The sequence below is a fragment of the Eucyclogobius newberryi genome, unplaced genomic scaffold, assembly GCF_026437365.1.
Source record: "Eucyclogobius newberryi isolate DKJ021-1_F unplaced genomic scaffold, fEucNew1.0.hap1 SCAF_19, whole genome shotgun sequence".
In the NCBI taxonomy this organism is placed as follows: domain Eukaryota; kingdom Metazoa; phylum Chordata; class Actinopteri; order Gobiiformes; family Gobiidae; genus Eucyclogobius; species Eucyclogobius newberryi.
Window position 1 is genome coordinate 14874021 of NW_027315823.1, and position 24110 is coordinate 14898130.

The 24110-nt window shown below is 39.8% G+C and overlaps 1 protein-coding gene across 2 annotated transcripts in view; it reads right to left on the minus strand.

Annotated features, from left to right (window-relative positions):
* eya2 (EYA transcriptional coactivator and phosphatase 2) overlaps positions 1–22282 on the minus strand; it is a 31051-nt gene extending 8769 nt beyond the window's left edge. Inside the window, exons 1-8 of one of the 2 annotated variants that reach the window (XM_072451812.1) lie at positions 22240–22282; positions 21935–22062; positions 21734–21850; positions 15734–15810; positions 15462–15642; positions 14553–14689; positions 14361–14444; positions 6459–6548 (exon numbers count right to left, since the gene is read on the minus strand). In XM_072451812.1, the coding sequence (XP_072307913.1) occupies positions 6459–6548; positions 14361–14444; positions 14553–14689; positions 15462–15642; positions 15734–15810; positions 21734–21850; positions 21935–22037 (789 nt within the window). In that variant the 5' untranslated portion in view covers positions 22038–22062; positions 22240–22282. Of the gene's footprint in view, positions 1–6458; positions 6549–14360; positions 14445–14552; positions 14690–15461; positions 15643–15733; positions 15811–21733; positions 21851–21934; positions 22063–22235 lie in introns of both variants that reach the window. The other variant, XM_072451813.1, reaches the window with a different exon arrangement.
* Between the last annotated feature and the right edge of the window lie 1828 nt (positions 22283–24110).

The window sequence follows — 24110 nt, forward strand, 5'->3', positions numbered from 1 at the left end:
CTAAACGATACAAAGATAACGTGAAGTCACCTAAAATACAGCTCACCAACAGATTTTTACCACTTTCAGAGATGGAATTAAATGAAAAAAGGAAAGATGACGTGGCCAAAATACAGCGAGGAGGATCTGCCAAGGTCACGGAGATTGTTTTAGTTGGGGACGGCGTGATAAGTCACGTGACACATGAAAAGATAAACACACATTCTTTTCCAAGCGCCACTGTTTCTGAGATAACGTCACTCCTTCCAAATATTAAGGCTAAGCATGGAGGAGCTAAACAGCTGATTGTGCACGTGGGTGCAGTGGACATGCGGCGGGAACAGACTGAAGTTTTGAAAAAAGACTTCTTGAAGTTATTCGACGTGCTTGATAAAATGGAAATCAAAACTTTCATAAGTGGACCTCTTCCAAACATCGACAGGAGGATAAACAAGTTTAGCCGGCTTCTTCAGCTGAACACATGGCTGTCCAAAGAGTGCTCCCCGAGAGGACTACACTACATTGAGAACTTCTATCTATTCTGGAAACGAGAGGACCTGTTTAAGAGAAATGGCCCCCACCTATGCAGAGGTGGAGTGAGGGTGCTGACAGAGAACCTGCTCCACGCTCTGAGGCATTGGACTGGGCCTGGACAGGGTCCTGAGCAGATAGTTAGAGAAGAGAGGAATGAGAGAAGAATTCCTGCTCCCTCAGCCAGAGACCGAGCCAATGTTTCAACATCAAAAGCACCACAACCTCAGCCTCCACCAAAGGATTCATCAGCAGCTGCTCCACCACCACCAGCAAAGGATTCAGCTCCAGCTGCTCCACATTCACCTCCACCGCCTCCAGCAAAGGAACAATCTTCAAAGGCCTTGGACCCATCTGTGACAAGCCCAACAACATCCCTGTCATCGCCCCTGCCTTCACACCAGCCCTGGGTTCCCCCTGCAACATCTACTCCCACTAAAGATTCATCATTCTCCTTCTCATCTCCACTCTCACCCATGGGCCTTCCCAGCCATTTTGAAAGTCTGATCAAATCAGGCATTAAGATGGCTCCACTCACTCCCAATATAGCAAGGGCTATGCCGACTACACCAACAAAAGCCCCACCACCCATCCCCCCTCGCCTCTCACCTGGTCCCAAACTCTCCTTGGCTACAAAAGCCCCACCACCCATCCAACCTCGCCTTTTACCTGGTATCTCCCATAGCTAGGATGCACTGGGTCTCAGCGTTGCCGGGACTTATTGTCACATTAAAAATCAAACCAACCCGGGGCCCTATGTAAAAAGAGCCCCCCCTAGTGCTATTTCTGTAGTCACATCATCACACAGATGGAAAAACAAAATGCGAGTCAGGCCCAATCTGAGAAATGTGATTCATATTCCCTGTGAAAAGATAAAGCCCAGTCCCACTGAAACTAGTCTGAAACTTGCTGTGCTAAATGTCAGATCCTTATGTAACAAATCTCTCTTAATTAATAATTTTATTTCTTCTTATAATCTTGATTTTATGTTTTTAACTGAAACATGGCTTGACAAAAACACAGGAAATGTAGTTCTAAATTTGAATCTGAAACACGAGAAAACAAAAAAGGGGGTGGAGTCTGTGCTGTCTTTAGAGATGAAATAATTACCCGCAGGTTGTCTTTTGGGGTGTTTTCATCATTTGAGTATGTATCCTTTAAAATGGAGCTAAAACGGTCTCCATCCATTCTCTTCATTGTTTTATACAAGCCTCCCCAGCACTGCCAAAGTTTTATTGATGATTTTACTGAGATGCTTTCAGTTGTATGCACAGACTTTGATGGTTTGGTCATTACAGGTGATTTCAACGTGCATGTTGATAATGTTTGTGACAGAAACGCTAAAGAGCTTGATGCTGTCCTTGAAACCTTCAGTCTTACTCAGCATGTGAGAGGCCCCACCCACAGCAAAGGACACACTCTAGATCTCATAATTACAAAGGGGGTAAATATTTCAAATGTTAATGTGATCGATGTTGCTCTGTCTGATCATTTCTGTGTCTTCTTTGACCTGTCTGTTTCTCCCCAACCTCCGGTTGGTCCTGCAGTTGTTCAGAGGAGACACATAAGTGATGGCACAGGTGCACTGTTTATGGAAATGATAAACTTTGAAAATGTCTCATGTTCTAATGTAAATGATTTGTTGAACTCTGTTACATCTAGTGTTTTGAATGTTCTGGACACCATCGCCCCTATGAAGGCTAAAATGGTTAAAAATAAGCAGAAGGTGCCGTGGAGAAATGATGATTCGGTCAGGGCACAGAAAAGGGAGTGCCGCAGGGCCGAACGGAAATGGCGCAAGTCAAAGCTCCAGGTTCAAAAAGAGATTTACAAAGAAAAGCTGAACATGTACAACCTAATCTTATGTAGAACTAGGGAAAGATATTTTTCTGAAATAATTGGAAGCTGCAGTAACAACTCGCGTGTCCTGTTTGCCACAGTAAACAGATTAACAAACCCTCCAGCTCAGCTGCCGTTAGAACTCATTTCCACATTCAAGTGTAATGAGTTTGCATTATTCTTTAATGACAAAGTTCAGGGCATTAAAAATGCTATAAATCCCACAATGCAAAAAATTACCCTAAAACCACCAAGACACTTAGAGCTAACTCACTTTGCACCAGTAACTGACAAAACTGTCCATGAGATCATCACCAGTCTGAGTTCATCTACATGTTGCCTCGATGTGTTACCCACCAGATTTCTAAAGTCTGTGCTGAACAGTTTGTTAGCACCATTCACTCACATAGTTAACATGTCGCTTCAATCTGGAACATTCCCAATGTCTTTGAAAACTGCGGTCATAAAGCCTCTCCAAAAGAAGAGCAGTCTTGATGCCGCAGTACTGAGTCATTACCGGCCCATCTCTAATCTGCCATTTTTGGGCAAAGTCCTTGAAAAGGTTGTTTACCAACAGCTCACAGATTTCCTCTTAATAAACAACTCATTTGATGTTTTTCAGTCAGGTTTTAGACCTCATCACAGCACTGAGACTGCTCTTGTCAAGGTGACAAATGACATCCGCCTGAACACTGACACGGGCAAAGCCTCAGTCTTAATTCTGTTAGATCTGAGTGCTGCTTTTGACACTGTCGATCATGGGATCCTCTTACAGAGACTAGAGGACTGGGTGGGCATCACTGGCACTGCCCTAAACTGGTTAAGGTCCTATCTGGAAGACAGGAAGTACTTTGTTGAAATTGGTAGCTGTGTCTCAGACCACATGACCCTGACCTGTGGAGTGCCCCAAGGGTCAGTCCTGGGTCCCCTTCTGTTCAACCTCTACATGCTGCCGTTAGGTCAGTTGATACGCAGTGAAAATGTGTCCTATCACAATTATGCAGACGACACTCAGATCTATGTTTCACTATCGGCAGGTGACTATGGACCAGTAGATTCACTCTGTCACTGCATCCAACAGATCAGTTTGTGGATGCAAAACAACTTTCTCCAGCTGAACTCAGACAAGACTGAAATAATCGTTTTTGGCCCACAGAATCAAAGAGAAAGTGTTAGCGGTCACCTCCAGAGTCTCGCTCTAAAACCTACAAACCAAATTAGAAATCTGGGGGTAATAATGGACTCAGACTTGAACTTTAATAGCCACGTCAAATCAATAACATCAGCAGCTTTTTACCATCTAAAAAACATTGCCAAAATCAAAAATATAGTGTCAAAACCAGATTTAGAGAGACTTATCCATGCGTTTGTCTCCAGTAGATTAGACTACTGTAACGGCCTGCTCACTGGTCTCTCTAAACGAGTTGTAAAACAGCTGCAGTACATCCAGAACGCTGCTGCTCGGGTCCTGACTAGAACCAGGAAGTATGATCACATTAGTCCTGTTCTCAGGTCTCTGCACTGGCTCCCTGTGGCTCAGAGAATAGACTTTAAAGCAGCTCTGCTTGTGTACAAGTCTCTCCATGGCCTAGCACCAAAGTACATCTTGGATATGTTAGTGCCATATGAACCATCTCGGACTCTGAGGACCTCAGGGACCGGCCTCCTGCTGGTGCCCAGAGTCAGGACAAAACATGGGGAATCTGCGTTTCAGTTTTATGCAGCTAAAATCTGGAACAGTCTTCCTGAAGATGTGAGACAGGCTTCTACTCTGACAATGTTCAAATCTAAGCTAAAAACTGTTTTGTTTAGCTGCGCATATGACTGAAAGGATTTTTTCTTTGCACTCTTCTCTTTTGTTTGTGATTTTATTAGTTTAGAAAATCAGTTGGATTGATAATTTTTAATTTAGTTAATTTTATTGTATTTCTGTTTCTGTCATTTCTTTGTGATTTGAATGCATTTTTCCTGCTGTGAAGCACTTTGAATTGCCTTGTGTATGAAATGTGTTCTACAAATAAACTTGCCTTGCCTTGCCTTACGTTGCAACTAGATTCTGTTATTGTGTGAAAAAGCAAGAAAAATCACACACGCTATTTTGCAATTTTACAATATTGCACGCTTTAAAACAGTAAAAACACTACACTCAAATGGGTATAAAACATTGTGCGGTTTTGTCATTTTCTCATTTTGAATATAACGTTTGAATTTGCATTTGCCTGAGCTGATTTCTAAAATAAATAACCAATTAAACATAACAAATGCATTATTATAAGTAGACATATTATTCATGGTTATTTGTATTGTTATTGGCCTTTAAACGTGCTCTTCGGTACCTTACCATCTCATGTTTAGAACTCAAAATAAAGCTTGGACTTGGTGTTAACGCGCGCATCTACTGGCAGCAGTGGGAATGAACCAGGGAATAATAAACGCGCGTACTGGCATGTCGGTATGAGTGCGCAGTTGTAATGAACACGACACGGTGCGATTTCAGGACAATTCTGGCGCTGATTGAAGCACTTATGGATCTCTAACTGTGACACAACAATGCAGGGAAGAGTGTTTTCTGAGGCTCGGAGCAAGACGAGCTTGTAAGTAGGATTAATGAAAGAAAAAGAAAAAAAAGAAAAAAAGAAGAAAAAAAAGAAAAAAGAAAAAGAAGAAAAAAGAAGAAAAAAAAGAAAAAAGAAAAAAGAAGAAAAAAAGAAAAAGAAGAAAAAAAGAAAAAGAAGAAAAAAGAAGGGAAAAAAGAAGAAAAAAAGAAAAAGAAAAAGAAGAAGAAGAAGAAGAAGAAGAAGAAGAAGAAGAAGAAGAAAAAAAAAAAAAAAAAGAAGAAAAAAGAAGGGAAAAAAGAAGGAAAAAAAAAGAAAAAAGAAAAAAGAAGAAGAAGAAGAAGAAGAAGAAGAAGAAGAAGAAGAAGAAGAAGAAGAAGAAGACTGGACAAAAAAAAAATAAGTCTTCCGGTATGTTTTGATGATAACATGGTTTAAAGCTCAAAAAATCGTAGTGTGTGTTCTTCAAGTGTTTTAATAATCACTGTCTTTTATGATCAAATACACCTACACGTACAATTTCAAACATTTTAAGAATATGAAAAGAATATTTATAATCCTGCAATCAACCGATTCGATGACATTGTATTATTTATAAGATATGGATGTTACACACACACCATATCCATAATATAATCTTCAACAGTGATTATAGCCAGTGGCGTGGTAATACTCTGAACCATGAGGCACCAGGGACACTACTACCGAAAGTATGCAAAGAAGTCGTAGTAATCCCTGTGAGACCCACTACTACCGCAGAGAGATTTACTGCGCTCTGACAACAAAAGAGGGGATGAAACCTCCTTTGGAAGTGGATTGTCTGAATGCTCCTCCTCCCTCACCCTGTACATGCTATAATACATAGTACATGACTAATAACACGCAGACACACTTCAAAAATGATCCCTGCTCTGACGGGGCTTGTGTTGAAAGGAAATATATATAAATCGATTAGTATCAAGTCATTTTGTTATTAACTGGTGAGTAAAAGGTGCACTATGTAACTTTTCAGGAGGAAGGAACCTTGCTTCTCTTCAATGTTCCAAAGTATGGCTGTAAACTTATTACCGTATTTTCCGGACTATAAGTCGCACCTTTTTTCATAGTTTTGGCCGGGGTGCGACTTATATTTATACTTACAGACTTATACTCCTGAGCGACTTATAATGAGCGATATTATTTGTTATTTTCACACTTGCAACCGCATTTCACACTCCAGTGCAATTTATATATTAATATTGTTTTTTTCTTCTCTATTATGCATTTTTTGGATACTCCGGTGCAACTTATAGTCCGGAAAATACGGTAATCTCCACGGAGACTAGGAGGTGACGCCACCAGGGAAAGTCAAAGGTCAGACTGAATGCATCTTTCTTTAGGCATTTTTTTTTTTTTTAAGAAACAAAACACCTGTAATTGAATAAAGCCATACTATGGAATATCCCGGACAAAGCAACAATTTCTCCATGGATACAAGCAGGTGGCAGCCCCATTCACAAGAACAGTCACATAGTTGGTGCACCTTTCAATATTATAAAAAGCAAAAGGCATTACCTCTAGGTCATTGAAGAAGAGTCTGGAGTCGGCCAAATTGAAAATCATCTCCTCCATCCACAAACCAAGCGAAACGGCACGCGATGAATCCTATGCACAAGACAAACAAAATTATAAAAACACGATGTACGTGTGTACGAGTGACTTCGGCGTGTGAGCATTCGCCCGGTCTTGCAGCGCGTGGTTGCTGAAGCTGATCTATCCCAAGGGCAAAACAATGTCATATCTCTCCATCAACCGAAGCGTCACTCAAATGTGTAAACTACTGCTTTTTGGTTTGACCTCCTTTTCATTCAGGCGCCGTGTCAATTAGGCAATGTATAATGGTTTGAGGACATGCAGATCGTTACCAAACGCCATCACGTTAGCCGTGTCCTGTCAACACCGTTGCCGTGTTGTCTCCTTCGAAACAGCTTTCAAAAACAGATGAAATTGATTGCCATGACGGCGGTGCAGAAGGGGGGGTGGCAATCCAAATTTGTGAATCCATTTCCTTTTTGAAAGTGCATACACAACTATTACCAGGCTATGACTGTTTTATTACAAATAAGCATGACTGTTGCTAATGTTGACAGAGTGATATTTGTTGAAGATTGTTTTTTTTTCATCGTGCCGGTAACTGCTTTTTGCGGCTTGCAATAACAGAATGCTTCACTGGAAACAGACTACCTGAACGTACCTCGTGTAATTTGAGCCACGCAGACATCAACTAATTATTTCATTTTTGTCCACATTTAGGCACGCATTTCAAAATAAATAGATTTAAATGTTACTATTTTAGGACAGTTCTGATGTGGATCAAGTTGATTTTTAAGAGTTTTTTTTTTTTTTTTTTTTTTTTTGATACGCTTGTTTGATACGCTAAATACAATAATTTTTTACGCTTTATCTGAGCAGATAGTCACACTGGACAATATCAGTGTAGCCTCCAGTTCTACTGTAAGAAACCTCGGAGTCTTATTTGACCAGGAGCTCTCATTTAAAGCTCATATAAATCAAGTCTGTAAAACAGCCTATTTCCATTTGCGCAACATAGCCAAAATCAGAAGAATCCTGCCTAAAAGCGATGCCGAAAAACTTATCCATGCATTTGTAACGACTAGATTAGACTACTGTAACTCCCTACTGGCAGCGTGTCCTAAAAGCTCCATAAAAAGCTTTCAACTGGTTCAAAATGCAGCAGCAAGATTACTAACAGGAACAAAAAGAAGAGAGCACATTACGCCAGTGCTGAAGTCTCTTCACTGGCTCCCCGTCGAGTTTAGAATCAAATTTAAAATTCTACTCTTGACCTACAAAGCCATAAATGACATGGCCCCATCCTACCTCAAAGATGCTATAGAACCATATCATCCAAACAGAGCTCTTCGCTCTCAGAATGCTGGCCTTCTGGTGGTCCCAAGAGTCTCTAAAAGTACTATAGGGGGTAGAGCGTTTAGTATGGCAGCTTGAGCACTATCCTCTTCTTCTGACTAATTATTCTATCAAACAATATTTATTTCTTAATTCCACTTGCAAACTGTTCACCGCCTTCTTTTTCTTTTTTTCACTCCTGAGGACCTGTGGACCCAGATGCCCCTTTCCTGGTGAAGTGGTCCCTGCCCCGTATGGACGGTCCCTCATCTGCCTGAAGAGTGGGTCCAGCTCGCCTCCGACGATCCCTCATCTGCCTGAAGAGTGGGTCCAGCTCCAGTCTCCCACGCTTCCATCTGTCCGTCTGTGAGAGTCAGATCTCTCCTTCACTCTGGAACTCCTCCAGGTTTCAACTTTTCCCAAGGAGGTTTTTGTAGTTTTTCCTGGCCGAGAAGGAGGGTCTAAGGACAGAGGACCCTGAGACATCGTCCCTCGCCACCACAGACATTGTTGATTCATTTTTCGCTGTGGCCCTCAGAGGCAGCTGTTGTTGTGAATTTGGGCCTTACAAAAATAAATTGATTTGATTTGATTTGATACTTGTTTTGAGTATTATTATTTTTTTCGATTAATAGGTTTTTGATACTTACAACTATAATATGTACAATACAAAAAAATAAATAAGATTGTCTAAATAAGATTGAATAAATATAAATAATTATAAGAATGACAGAAAATATTGCACAAATAAATGTATTATGGCAACATTGGTTAAAAATATATAAAATATGAAAAAAATTAAATAAAAAAAAATTAAAGGTTCAAATCAACATACCTGTACTTTCCTGACTATAAGTCGCACCCTTTTTCATTGTTTTGGCCCGGGTGCGACTTATACTCACATTTATACTTTATATACTTCTACTTCTACTCCAGAGCGACTTATTTGTGATATTATTTATTTTCACATTTTACTCCAGTTCAACTTATATATGTTTTTTTTTTTCTCTTTTATGCATTTTTTGGCTGGTGCGACTTATACTCCGGTGCGACTCATAGTCCGGAAAATGCGGTATGACAAATATCAAAACAATGCATTAACTCCCAAAACGGTCAAAATAAATCAATCCCAAACTTTGTTTCACCTCAAAAACTCACCAAAACTGACCTACTTTATCATTATGAAAAACATTTTGTGTTTCCTAAAATCGAAATTATAATTCACACAGGCTATAAATCCCAAAACTATCAGGTCATCGAGGCGTGCTATTGAGCAAGACTACAAAAGCAGGTGTGCGAGTGAGGGCGCCGCACTGGGTTGATGGCAGCAGAGACTTGAAAGTTGGCAACAAAAGCAGGTCGACTGAGGCAGTGTCAGCCAAAGGTGAGCGGGAGATTAGCCAACACTAAAATGACGACGGCCTGACAACGGTAAACCGCGGCTGTTGGTCGGTGCCATCTTTGCTAAAAAACAAGGCGCGAGGTGTCATAAGGTTAACGTGGCGAGGCGGGGCGTTGAAATGTGATGGGCGAAAAAACAGGAATGAATGGAAGAGGGCGGGGTCAAGGGTTTCAGCGGTTTAGCCACCCTACCTGATAATTAAGTTATTATCTGTCATTATGTTTGTGAATAGATGGCTTTATAACGTGGTGTTGGGGACAAGGCGAGCTTCGAGACAGGTATTTGTGAAGAAACTACAATGACCCAGAGTCAACTCCCGTCTTATGCTAATACTTTGTAGCCACATTGCCAGAAGCCTCTTTTCGTTGATCATATATTTTGATTTGCTATAACAACAGGGGGCCGTTGCAATGGCAAATCCCTCAAATTAGGACGGAATACTTATGCCTGAAAACCATGAATAGGCCTGGTCAGGACTCCCTAAAAGGCCCTAGGTAGACGCTATCTAAATTCAAGGCATTTGGTGGTCCTGAACAAGATGTTGGTTGTGGCCCTCCAAATGACAAACACAGTCATTAAATATATGCACATAAGAATGGAACATACTGTAATAAAATAAAGACTTGAGACGCTATCTAATAATTCAATTATTATTACGAAATGAGGGCCGGCCTGGGGAGAAAAAGTGACTCATAGTGAGGCAGACGCTTATTAATCAGCATTTACAAGTTGGTTATTTGAAATGAGGCAAAGAAATAGCCGATGTAAAGGGGGATTTGGGAGCTTATTCATTTTTTCACTGTTTCTTCTCGTCAGATAAAGAGTGTTTTTCTGCTTGTGCTTTCGTAGAAACTGTCCCAGCACCTGACCAGCCTGTGTGTGTGTGTTGAACCTGTGGCTCTTCTGGTGTTGCATGCTCGAGTGAGAGAGGGCAACACACTCCACTCCACATTAGGGACACGTAGCCCTGCTTATTAATCACACAATGGAGCCTGCCATATTTTTACAGTTGCAGGTTGCCTCAAGGTTTTACTGCCTCAAAACACGAGCGACACAGAGTTTGTTTTGCTGACATGCTCGATCGCCCTCCCTGGCTCTCTCTGTTGGGCACGCTCTGGTCACCGGACCGTGAGGCGCTAAACAATTGCTTTGTTTATGTATGCCACGGGCCGGCCCTGCATGGAGAGCTAGTCTTACCCCTGACAACATGCAGAACATTTACGGAGTTCCAGGCCTGGTCAATGGGCACAAACAGATGACAAGCGAACTTAAAGGTGCTGTGCCTAAAAACTGCAGCAGTCACTATTCAGTCAGTACACTAAAAACTGTTGCTCATTTACCTAATGTATTCCAAGCATCCTAAATATTCACTGCATTGAGTAAATAGGGACTTTTTCACAACTTTCAGAGCTCCGAGCTAAGTTCTGCCATCACAGTAAAGCTAACAAACATTAACATGCTAACAGTGCACTTCACGGTTTACGGTTTGCGGAGAATAAAACATCCGCACAGCAGTCCCATTTTCACCCAAAGAGCTGCTTTTTCTGTCTGCTCCGGAGAAAAACTGATTTTACTTTATTGCATAAAAAAAGGCTTCAGTCCATTTAACAATAACTTAAAAAAAAAAAAAGTATACAGTATCTGTGTGACTATAGACTAAATAATTTATTTTCTTTCAGGTTTGACCTCTCAAAATATGGAATTATCATCTGGAATAGCCCACAGTTTGGCATTAAATGTATCCATCTTGCCTTTTTATTACATTAGAGGTGAAGTTATTGCTGGAAAAACATGCATCGTTACAGTCAGCGGGCTCGCTTCTCCGCAGTCCTGACCTGTAACTTTGCTTTGGTTTCTAATTGCTTATCTTCATGGCGATAGATACATTTAATGCCATATTGTGGAACATTCCAGCTAAGCAATAATATAAATAGTGCACCTTTAAATAAAAGTGTGTCCTTTATGTTTTGTTTTTGATTATACTCATTTTTGGTGACAGCAAACGCATTATTAAACATAACTCATCCATGCTAAACAAAACTGGCACATTTAAACCTCCATTACACAATACACAATAGACTTACAAGAAAAAACTGCTTGGTACATGATGTATTTGACAACGGATGAGTCTTTACAACCCAGCAGCTCTCAAGGCTTCACTTTTGGTGGAAGAAGACACTGTTGAAAACGACCGTCTTTCAACACACCATTAGTCCAACCTGCTTTTAAGTGCAGCTCTTAGTGATCGTTTATGTAAGGCCTAAATTTGTTGACAGAAATGGGAAGAACCTGGCTTGTAAAAAAAAAAAAGTTAAGCTAAATTGAGAAAGTGGTGGCTAGTTTGTGCCAAAAAGGATTATTTCTGTCAGTGTGAGACGGGAACGAAACAAGCTTGTACGACATTTGTAAAGCTTTTGGTTCGTTAATCTCTTTTCCACGATCATTTGTCTAATTCTTATGCTCCCTGTCTGAAGCGTTTGAAGTCTGAAAATGTCCCAAGTTTTTGGTTTCAGCAGCGCGATGTTCGGGGGCATGTGGGTGGAATCAGGAATTTCTTGCGCATGAGTCAAATTTCAACATTTTTGCTCCCTCTTTCTAACCCTCTTTCTCGCATTTTGCCTTCCTGCGTCTTCACAGCGCAACGTAAGGAAAAACAAACCGGGCAAAAAACGCTCTCAAATTTCCAAGTAGCGGGGGTGAGAATTCACAACACGGATCCCCTTTGGACAAATACGAGAGATATACCGTTGTTAGCGTGTTGGTAGCATCCCAGCGCGCGGGGTCGATAGCTCGCCGTCAGTTAAACAGCATGACGCGGAGGCGAGCGAAACGCAGCAGAGAATGAAAAGAAACAAGAGGGCAAAGAGGCAAAAACAGCCAGCGTGTGAAAGTCATGAGCAGGACGCAGAGGTTGGACAAGTCTTCAGCTGTTTGTCAAATAAGACCAACGCGGTAGAAGAATACGATTGGCAAGAGCAGGAGTCGGGTTTAGCTTCTTAAAATTATTTTGAAAAAATTATACAGAACGATTGTCACAGAAGTGTATGAATAGTTATAGTAGTAATATATTTTTTGTTTGTATGTTGATAGTTTGACATGTCATAGTTGCAATATACTTTAGTACCATGTTGTATAATGTAGTTTGAATATGAACAATTGGTAACATTTGTAACATAAGTTATAACTGAAAACATTGTTTGGTCCAATTATGTACTTTTCAGTCAGTGGTGGAATTAGTCAAGTTTGTAATTTAGTAAATGTACAGATACAGGGGCAAAAAAAAAAAAAAAACTTGAGTAAAATTGAAAGTAGCACATAGTAAAAGTAAAAGTTTTGAAGTACCAGTTTAATTATGTACAGTAAAGGATTCCACACAGATTTTGAGAAGTGTTAACATGTTAAATGTAGTGATTTTAATAAGGCCGTGGCTGGAGAGCCGCAGCGCGGTCAAATAGCCGCGCAGTTTCAGGGACCGCGGCATTTCCCTTATAGCCTCATGGCTAACCCTAACCCTAACCCTAACCTTAACCCTAACCCTAACCTTAACCCTAACCTTAACCCTAACCCTAACCTTAACCCTAACCCTAACCCTAACCCTAACCTTAACCTTAACCCTAACCTTAACCCTAACCTTAACCCTAACCCTAACCCTAACCTTAACCTTAACCTTAACCCTAACCTTAACCCTAACCTTAACCCTAACCCTAACCCTAACCCTAACCCTAACCTTAACCCTAACTTAACCCTAACCTTAACCCGGCGTGGTCTAAAACGGCGCTAAAACGCGGTCAAATAGCGGCGCAGTTTCAGGAGCCGCGGCACAAAAATAACATGGCAGTTTCGGCCGCGCGCCGCGGCTCTGCAGACACTCTCTTTTAATAAAGAATTGTGTTGTGCAATTTCAATCAATTTCTCGTGAATTTTATGTTTACACTTGTTTGCTCAAGGCTTAGGGCTAGAACTCAAAGCCTTTTGACGGAATGGGACAATGAACGTGCTAAAAATATGGCCACTAGGGGCGCTCTAGCAGGAAGAGCTCTCTCTCTTGATCAAGTGCAGGAGCAGAGCCAGAAGTGACAACTATCTGCAACAATGAATGGACACACATCACATTATACGTCCTTGTTTAAGCTTGACAGTGGACAACATGGATCCTTTGGGAAGTGTGTACAAATACTTGCTTGTGTCTTGTTGTCTTTATACTCTAAAACGAGGCTTAAATCACCTCCACCTCTTTGTCGGTCCACACGAATAAGTTTGTGTGGATGGACATATTTAACATTATTATCACGCAGTACTTTTTATAATACAATGGGTGGCGGATATGCGTTTATAAAAAATATCCGCCTACGTGTGTACATGGCCTGAGAAAAACAAGTCTAATGAGAAACTGAATTCAAATACAAACTTACAGGTGGAGTGTGGACTTGCGATAAGGAGGTCTGCATTTCTTAACCCGTCACACAATGAAATGATAATATTTTGGCCCGCGACACCCATCCCAAAAGACACCTGCATCATTACCATGTATCATCTGCCTGTGTAAATAACTCATGTTACTATGTGGACACCTGTGGCTTACAGACAGGTGTGGCCTGTATGTGTAGGATTAGGTTTTTCTTTGTAAATTTAGTTGGTGTGGTCAATATTCAGAATATTCAGGAGCGCTCAATAGCCCGACTTTTGCGGTAGTTACAAAGCATAAATCATTCCTTAGTGTTACCAAAAACTTTCACATTTTTATTCCAGTTAGAATTTAAGTAGAACGTTACAATATCTGCTCTCAAATGTCGTAAAAGAAAATGAATACATGCATAATTGCTTATCTCCCAAAGCACAAATTGAAATTGTGTATCGTATGAGCTACTTTGTTTCAGGTCGCAGTTAAAGTAGCCTAACAACTACATCTACCAGTCATTACATTTAAAGATAGCCCTTCGTCTTCTGCTTGTACATTTTTTGAAATACTGATCACTAGTTTGCCTTGTGCTAAGAGAAAAAAACAAATTTGACTTGTCCTTTTTGTTTTGTGTGCGCAGCGTTGAAGGTTTTCCAGGGCCGTTGGAGCAGCCGTGGAAAGCCTGTTTGCTGTATTGACATGTGGGCTGTTTGTGTGGGGATGGCGGCGGGGGGCTGTCCGTTCATACCTTGCCAAATCGTGAGGAGAAGGTTCCCGTGAGGAGCGAGTGGAAAATGATGATGGTTTCATCCAGGTCCCAGATAAACACTCTCTGCAGAGCAATAACATGGACAGTATGTAACGCTAACCTCATCAAACGTTTATGTGAGAGGGACCCTCACTGGGAAAGACAAACACGGAGAGCCGCAGCGGTGTGTACCTCGATGTCCGAGTCCAGAAGAGGCGCGGGGTCGTTCACTCTCTTCCTGCCCCGCAGCTTTCCGTCCTGGGCTCTTCTCGATGGGACGCCGTCCTCCTTGCCCGGGGTGGGGGGGCTTGGTGGTGTGTGGTACTCTCCTGGGTTGGTCGATAAGAAATAAACGAATATTACACATTTTCCTTTGTAACGTTACCATCTTTTGTTTAGCAAAAGTCGCACTTGAACTCAGTGATCCGCAGTTTGTGGTAGACTCGGCGCGGTGTTATTTGAAACAGCTGCAGTCGCAACGTTTTTGTGAACATTTTATGCCACTTTGAATTTGAATCAATTGCTGCAGGTGATGGATTGTCATCTTGAGGTTTTCAAAATTTTACAGAGACCTACATTCTTAGTTTGGCATGGCATAGCTCTTTTTTTATTTATTTATTATCTTTTTTTGTTTGTTTGAGAAACATTTGTTATTTAAATTGTTAATAGCCACATTCAAATTTTCTACATTTGATTGTGAGAGGCCTTTAGAAAACAATCAAAGGAGCTCTACCTGATTTTTACATGTAATAAAGTCAAATCTGTTATATGTGCATTTATTTGGGTGAAAATTAGACCAATGTGCGCTGTCTGCATCTAATTATAGAGTGTTTCATTATTTCTGTTAGTTGTGTGATTTATGTGACGGCAAAACTCGCTCTGGTCTCTTAAAGTTGTGTAAAGTTCTCATAAACTCATTATTGATTCAGATTTATTTGAAATACTTATGTGAGAAAGTAAGAAACACCTTTGGACCGCTGTAAGCAGTTTAAAATGAACTAGGTGTTTTTTTTTCGACAGGATAATACGGAACATTTATGGATTTAGAGTGAAGACGTTCTGCTCTTAATGACATCAACCATACAGGTGTTCACTTCCTACCTGCGTGTGACTCTGGGCTGTGATTGGGCAGTATGACGGAGTGCTCTGGATGCTGATAGGCCACTGGAGCTGTGATGGCGCTGGGGCTGATGTTGCTACTGGTTAGATACGGGCTGTTGTAGTGCGAGTTGTAATACGACGAGTACTGGCCTTGACTGTAGCTCGAATACGACGAAAAATCCTGTCGAAAAAAACAAGACAGTCGTTCAATCTTTCCGTCGAGTTGATATTGCCACGCGTGATCCTTAATGAGAGCTGATCGAATGGCTTACTTGCTGGGTGGGGTTGAATGGAGCAGTGCTGGAAATTGCATGGGTGCCTTGGAAAATTCCTGATGAGAGACCGCCACCTGAAAAATCACCAAATCAAATGTTTAGAGAGAATTGTGTAATACTGCTAAAGTTGTTACCGGCAGTACTAACATTTTAAACTGAAATGTTAGCACTGTTTCTTTTTAACTTGTTCAGGGAAAATCCAAATTTGTCCAGGTCCCAATATTAATCTTTTTTCAGTAACAATACCAGCTCAAATGAGTAGTTTAACTTGATTGGTTTATACATTTTTTGATTACTCTACTGTGTCGTGACAATATTAAAATTACAAGCATGTTTTCAGTCTGGCGGTTTCATTTATAAAGCGAGCGACTTTCTAGATTACATTTGTGAAGCATACAAAGACAACTTTACGAAGAAATTAGCACGTTTGTGGGAGTTTGTGCGTTATCCGTACCTACACCTTTAGCACAAATTCTACGTTTTATAAATGAGACCCTGGATTACAGTGATCAAAATATCTTTTTTTTTTATTTCAGTTTATTTTTCGATTCAAATTATTTCTGTAACGCCCCCAAATCACAGCAGCAGTTGAACAAAACAGTTTATTTTACCGGCATTAAGAAGTGGAAATAGCCATTGGCCAATAGAGAAGCATACACCATTACAATTGCTTTTATTATAGTCGCCTATTCACGATCACTCCATTCATCATTGCAGCTTTCAGCACAAAATAATAGTACTTTTTGTTGTACTACCAAGCGGTCTCGTACAAACTCTGAATTTAACTCTTCTAAAAACATTCAGGAAAGGTTCAATTTGTCCTGCCGGTGTCGTTTTTATACGCTCAATATCTCGATACTAGTACTTTAGTATCACTTAGCATCTGGGTATCGATACTTTTGAACACCCTTCTGCCAGCAACAGTAACAGATAATACAGATTATGATTGGGCTTAACTTTGCATTATCTCATTACATCTCTTCAGCCTTGTGGAGAATATAATGAGTGTCGAGTGTCTTAGTGTTGACAGGTTATTGCTGCAGGGGGCGTGCGCTTGAGTTATGTTTGACACTACAATACAGGTGGGAATCTCGCCTTCCCACTGCTGCGGCTCATGCTACTGCTTCACTGGGAACTTTCACACCCTAAACAAGCCAAAGAATGTCTTCCTTCCAGCAATTTAACCTCCGCTTCACCTCTTTGCCTAAGCCCCAAGACCCAACTGTTTTGTTTTGTTGTGTTGAGCTATTTCTCGGGCAACTTAACTGTCTTTACCTGCAGCAGTGGGCAGTCTCTTGGCAACCGTTTTATAATCGGTACATATTTTATTGGCGAGCTGGGGGTGTGGAAATCCATCGTGCCAACAGCCAGGCTGAAGTTGTTCTCTAGAAGTCTGAATTGTGATGAGCTTTACGGTTACTTCTTGTAATTAAGATTAGATCACAAAAGCTCATAAAAGATCAGCTTGAATAATACGTCTCCTTTACAATACAATATTTATGTATATGTCAACACGTGGAAAGAGAGTAGTTTTATTTTACAGCATTTTGATATTTCTATCATATTTTAAAAAAAGCAATCACAATATTATCAGTATTTTGCTATATTGCCCACCTCTATTTGCAATGTACTGTGCTGTTCAATTTGCTTTGGGATCCTCACCGTTTTTAATTTGTTTTTTCTTTTATATCTATAATGTTTGTTTAAAAAATACACTTAAAACATCTAAAAATTCCAATAAATATCTTAATTTAAGGAAAATATTGTGAATTAAACTGGGAAATAAAACGTAAAGTAAGTGTACTTAATACCCACTTACTTACTGTCGTGGATGCAAAATAAACATGATGTACATTTTAGATCTAATTTCATGTCTAAGTACAACTGTCAGTAACTTGATAACTGTTGTATGTTTGCACTCTCATTTAATTATGTGTTCAGTATTTTTAACGGGAGGTTAAAGCAGGATTTCAGAAACTTAATCTGCCTTTATAAGTATTATGTTGAGGGAATGGAGTGTAATGTTGTTTTAGAACAAGATCACTGCCATCGGCCTATCGGCTGATCAGCTGCCTGCTGCCGGGAAATGTCACAATGAAGAGGGGGGCCTCGATTTTGCAGTTAATGGACCTGTTTCTATTATTAAATCATTAAAGATCAATACTGCAGTTATCAATTAACAAATATAAAATAATGATCTACGTATATTATAGTTAAGTAGTAAGTACACAAAAAGCATAATCATGTCTTTAATTATGGTCACTGTTTAACAAAAGGACACTCTTACGTTAAACCCATGATATTGAGTCAGTTTAATTTTAATGATCAATAACATTATATGCACAGGGTTTAACAACAAAGTGTATTTCTCAAAAACCTCTCCAGAGACACTTTTTTTTTAATATATCAGAAGGTGGAAAGTGAATCAGATGTAGATATTTTTGCAGATTTAGGGCGCAATCTATTCTCTTTAAGCACACTCAATGTTTTAATTTTGCATTTTATTTGTGTTTGTTATTCAAAAACATTCAATCAATCTTTAAAGATATTCTGAAGGAAACTGGGAAATAAAACAGAGGTCCATTAATGCCAAGATAAACCTTAACTATTATCAAATATATAATCACTTCGGCCATAAGGGCAAATGGTTTCATTTCCAATTAAAGCCTAACTGTCAGTGCCATGTTATGTATCATTCTAACCATTGGAGGTGTGCCATGTAATTTATTTATTTGTTCAGCAATATAATAACTTGCAGTGATGCGTCAGTCTATTAAAAAACAATTCCATAGAAACCCCTGTGATGTGCCTTTAAGACAACACATTGAGGGAGCAATGACTCATAAGGAAATAAAAACACAATAAAATAATCTTGAACCAAAATCCTGTTCCATGTCCTAAACAACATACAGAAGGCTCTTGGATAAACACAGAACCCCACGCTACAATGGCTGACGTGGAAACAACCAGCGATGCAACAAACATTTGGTTGTTTGGTTGTTGTGGCCGCTTTAAAGCCGTTTTTGAAGTCAGGGGCTAATGATATATGGATAAAAAATATTCAAACAATTCAGCATTTTGTTTGGGAACCTTTTGTCTTCATTCAAACTGCAGGATAATTAAACATTTGGCACACAACTGGGGTGAAGTTTGACAATGTATCTCAAAACTGTTCCTCTGTCTGCCATACTTTGTGGAGTCAAATGTGTTTTAAATGTATTTGTTTGAGATTTATTTGATTGGGAGAGTCCTGTTGAGATTAAAGACCTATTTTCCATGGGAGCCAAGTTTACACAGTTACAACAAACATTAATATGATTTGTCAAGTTATAATTTATGTTTATCATTGAACATAAGAGTGCTTTACAGTGACACATGTAGTGAAACAAGCTGCACAAGGCAATCGAATTTTAGACATGAACAGACATGAACAGCCTTTTGTTGTTCGTATTAATCAGACAGTATATAGTTTAGTCTAGAGTGAAAAGAATCAGCATTATTATTACTTCTAATACATGACAATACTTTTAGTCACTGGACTTGAAAATCCCAACACAAATGATTACCTGTTTATTAATGGTGTTATTTTCTGATTAAACCCCAGAACCCCTTAACAACAGTCAAAGAAGTCAAAGATGTGTACAAGAAGCATTACATTGTCATTTAAAGAAAAAGTACAGATTGATACAGGAGTAAATCATGTAATAAAGTAAAAGTATCACATACAAGTGTACATTTAAGAACAAACGTAAAAGAATTTTGTGCAGATTTTTTGTGTCTATTAAAGTGTTAATGTGATGATTCTGAATTTCCTTGATTTTTAGTCAATCTCAATGTGGCTAGACTTTTTATACAGTGTGTAGATTTAGTTTGCTCAAAGCCAAGACTTGAATTCTAAACCTTTAGGCAGGATGTCACCATGAAAAATAACTTTACTTTTCAGTCTTTTTCAAAAATATACAGATACCTGGTCTCAGATGTAGTGAAGAAAATGTAAAAAATATCCTGTGTCAAATAAACTTTACACCACTACAATATCAAAAAACACATTTTTAGCTACGAATGCTCTGTATTTTACATCACAAGGACTGTTTTCTTGCTCACGTTTTTTGATAATCCATTTCTCAACAAATTTAATGATTTGTTCATAATGCATTGAAGTTGAATTCAAAGGCTGAATTGTCATTATCATTGATTGACTTTACAATTAAATGATGATGGGGGCTATTAAGCTATGGATTACTTCATAAACCACAAGTTATGAATACACGTTGACTTTTTCCTCTTGATATTTACGTTTTTGAAATATCTACGATAAACTGAAGTGCTACACAAAGCCACATGCCACATCTCTCACATACGTGTGCACCGCGTTGGTATTTTCTATACTTAGTTATCTCTATTTGGGACATTACAGCCCCCTGTGCACCGCACCTTGACCTCTCCCTTCGTGCTCTCACAAGGTCAATTTCATGCTGCGTTTTAAGGCCATAAATTCACGCTGAGCGAGTCGTGCTTCGGGCGCCGTCTTACTTGAGGAATGCGCGCGACCCCGGTCCACTTAAAACATCCAAATACGACACATGCATCGAATTTGAAAATATTTGCTGTTTTTACCACGACCTTCTGCTCGTCTTTCCTTCTCTGCCTCCAGTATCCAGTACTTTCCCATCCCCAGTGTATGTTTTCTCACTGGCTGGCCTGCGTCTTCGGCGAGCGGACGAGGGCACGCACGCTGTGTTGTCGGTCTGAGTCGGAGCGCGATGGGGGAACGGGGAACGTTGGGGGGGGGGGGGGGGGGGGGGGGGGGGGGGAGACTACAGGCGGGTGAGGAGACATGAGACGCCAGGAGTCCAGACCGCAGCTAATGGGGAACAGGTGTGGCACGGGGAGGCAGCGGACGGAGTGATGCCGGCAGAAGTGACCGATGCGTGGGTGAATGAAGTTCGAAAAATCGATTGTTGTGCGTTCGCGGCTTACGTGTCAGTTTGTCTGGAAATGAGTTTATTTACTTCATCATACTCCTTTTCAAGCTAAATTGCATTGTTTTTTTGTTGTTGTTACATTTGGTGAATGAAATGTATTGGTGATCCTAATATCAGGGATGTTTTCAGTAAAACATCCTGATATTAGATAACATCAGGGATCAGTAAAAGGTCCTTTAATATACATTTTTTTCAATAGATTTTTTTCTAATGGAAATGAGAGAAACAGGATTTTGGACTTTGTGCGCTTTAATTTTCTTTTCATTAGATGTCCTCTCTCCTCTCTCCTCTCTCTTCCTCCTTAATTTATTTTGTTCTCTCTCTCTCTTTTGGGTCTTGTCCTGTTTCTTGTTGTTTGTTTGTTTTGTGTTGTTTTACATTTTGAAAATTGAAAAAGGGAAATGTGTTGTGGAAACATGAAGCGAAGTGGCTGTATCACGCGATTGTCACAGAGCTGCAACAATTGATAGTCGACTATAAAAATTATCCTAGGTATTTTGATATACGTATGTAATCATTATATGACGATACGTTTGATATCTTAAGTTCGGGAGCAGGACCACACCCCTTTTATGCCCCTTCCTGCGGCTACACTATTTAAGCATCCAGGTCACACACATCAGTGTTGTGACTTCGTAGACACATTGTTGTCAATTATGTGCGCGCAGAACTTTTACGAGACTGTTAGCATACAATTACTACAAGTTGTGGGATTATTTAAGTACAAAGATCGAAATTGTAGGCAAAAGACAATTTCCAAGTACAAGTATAAGTCACAAGTCACAAAAAAACAAGAAAAATGTTTGATACCATGAAGATAATAAAGAAAACAGAGACTTTTCAACACAAAATAGTTTCTTACAGCTATAGATCAAGAACATTATAAAAGTATTGAGGAAAGGTCCACAATCTATGTACATTTCAGTATCTATTAGTGTCTGGATACTTTTTTTTTTTTCACAACCCAAATAAGTGCACATACAAAAAAATTCAAAATATTTGTGGTACTGACCATGTGAGTGTGAGTAGCTGTAGAGACCTTGGCTGGGAGGAGGGCTGTTGAAGTTAGAGTATCCCAGAAGCCCCGTCTGTCCCGGAGAGTGGCTCAGACCATCTTCTGTTTTGATATCTACGGCAAAAAAAAATAAAAAAAAATAAAAAGCATTATTCCTCTACACGTTGTGATGATGTATTTTTATTCTTTGTGACTCACTGTACGATGGTACGCTGTAACTTTGAGCATGGTGGGTGTACGGCGTGTAGGGTCCGGCCGGCTGGATCGCGGGGCTGTACTGCGTCTGTCCGTAGGCAGCCATGACACTTCTTCCTTGTGAAACTGCCCTGTGGCAGAAACAATTGAGTAGTGGTGAAAAATGAGGAAATCAACAACACGCTTGTTCCTTTTCTGTTGCGAATCCATTTAAAATACAATGAAATGGGAAGGACTGACTTGTAGTGATACCCAACAAAGTTTAAAACGAACTTATGTGTGCTGTATTATCAGGCAATACTACTTACCAGCAGTGATGACGTTGTAGGTTGTAGGAGTGAGGCAAGAGAAGGCCCTATAAAGAAACAGTAAAATGATGAAATATTACATGGCCCCTGGTGACCAAACAGTTGCCTCTGTGTATTTCATTTGATTATTTTCGATAAATCTATTCATGTTTTTATCTTCCTTTGGGTTAATTATGATTTAGAAGTACATAATAAATCTAATAATCCATGCTTTTGTCTGATTTGAGATTACATTAGCCGTAATTTTGTCTGATATAGGCCAGGTTGAGATCTCGTGGTACACAATCATGGGTGGTACTTGGTTTGAAACATTGGAGAAACACAAGCCTACACAATACTAAGTTTATGGTTCCTTAAGATTAGATCTACAGCATTTAATCAGAATCAGAATGACTTTTATTCATCCCTCACCAGCAATTGTCTCGGAAATTGGTGATTCCTTTTGCTTGGCTAATTATATCAATACATATATACAATACAGAATATATACGTAAAATGCCCTGTACAGATATCAGTTTTTAGGCATTAGTACAGTTTATATGAGTTATGATATATAAGATAAGTTAAGATAAGATAATCCTTTACTGTCCCACATGGGGAAATTTCATTGATGCAACACAGGTAGATACAGAGGTAGATATCATGATCTTAATACTGCCACACAAAGTTGCAGTGATTTGAAAGCAATGATCCATCTTTACACGATATGCAAATCTAAAAGAAAACGTGCCATGATGAATCACAAACAGACAAACAATATTATGGCAGCTTTTTCTGACCTGCCTCTGAACGGAAGGGTTCGTCCACTTTATCCTTTCTCACTCAAGTTAGTTCTTTACAGCCATCAATTGTCCTGTGGAAAACAAAAAACACGCTATTTTAGTGAGTGACACTCCAAAAACTCCCTGAGGTGAAGCCAGTGGGATTTCAACAGGATTACCTTTTTTTTTTTTTTTTTAAAGTACAAAGCCCCAAAAACATAAACAGTGTGCGAGAGAAAGATGTGAAAAGCGCGCTCATTATTGCCTCTTTTGACAGCTGAAATGATTACTCTGCACAAACTTGACAGGTGACATTGTTTCCATCTACGCGCTGACTCACTCACAACACTGCCTGGCACCGGGCGCAGAAAAGCGGCTGGTGTGGCAACAGTTGTGAGAAATAAGATCGAGCCGACGCCAACGCAGGTTCACGCAAAGGTTATAAAAGGTGCAGGATGAGTGCCGTTAATAAACAAGAGCGATGTAACACAACGGGTGGAGGCGGGGTGAGAGTCAAGGGTCAAAAGGTCAATGATACGTGAAGTGGCTGGAGCACGGAGCTGGAGGAGGTCAACGTGATGAACAGATTGAGAGGGATGCTCAAACAAAATGAATAGGTATGGAGAAAAAGTGTTTCTAATGAGATGGAAGTGCTGCCGGTTTGAAGTTTAGAGCAATGATTCGATAACACTCTGATATTACCTCAAAATACTGTGATAATCCATATATTGCGAAAGGAATCATAATGTTTGAAGCTGATCTGTCATGCAAAGTCTTTAACCATATTATAATTGTTTCCCCTTGTCATTGAACTCAAGTCAGTGAGTCATCTTCATTCTCCTGCAGACAAGACGCCGTTGCTCCCCGTGTCACGCCCACTGCTCTTTAAGTGCTTTGTTCAGCAATTTGATTTTCTTAAACGGTCACACGCTGAGGTCAGCACACTTTCTTTTTCAACTTTTGGATCAATATTGAGAGTTAAGATGAACAAAATACAACATAATGATCCACGGGAGTCGTAGGTTAGAACAACACAAAAGGCAAAAGCACAATGAGTTTTCAATAAAGAAATACCTCATTACTTAGGGATGCGCCGATATGGATTCTTTA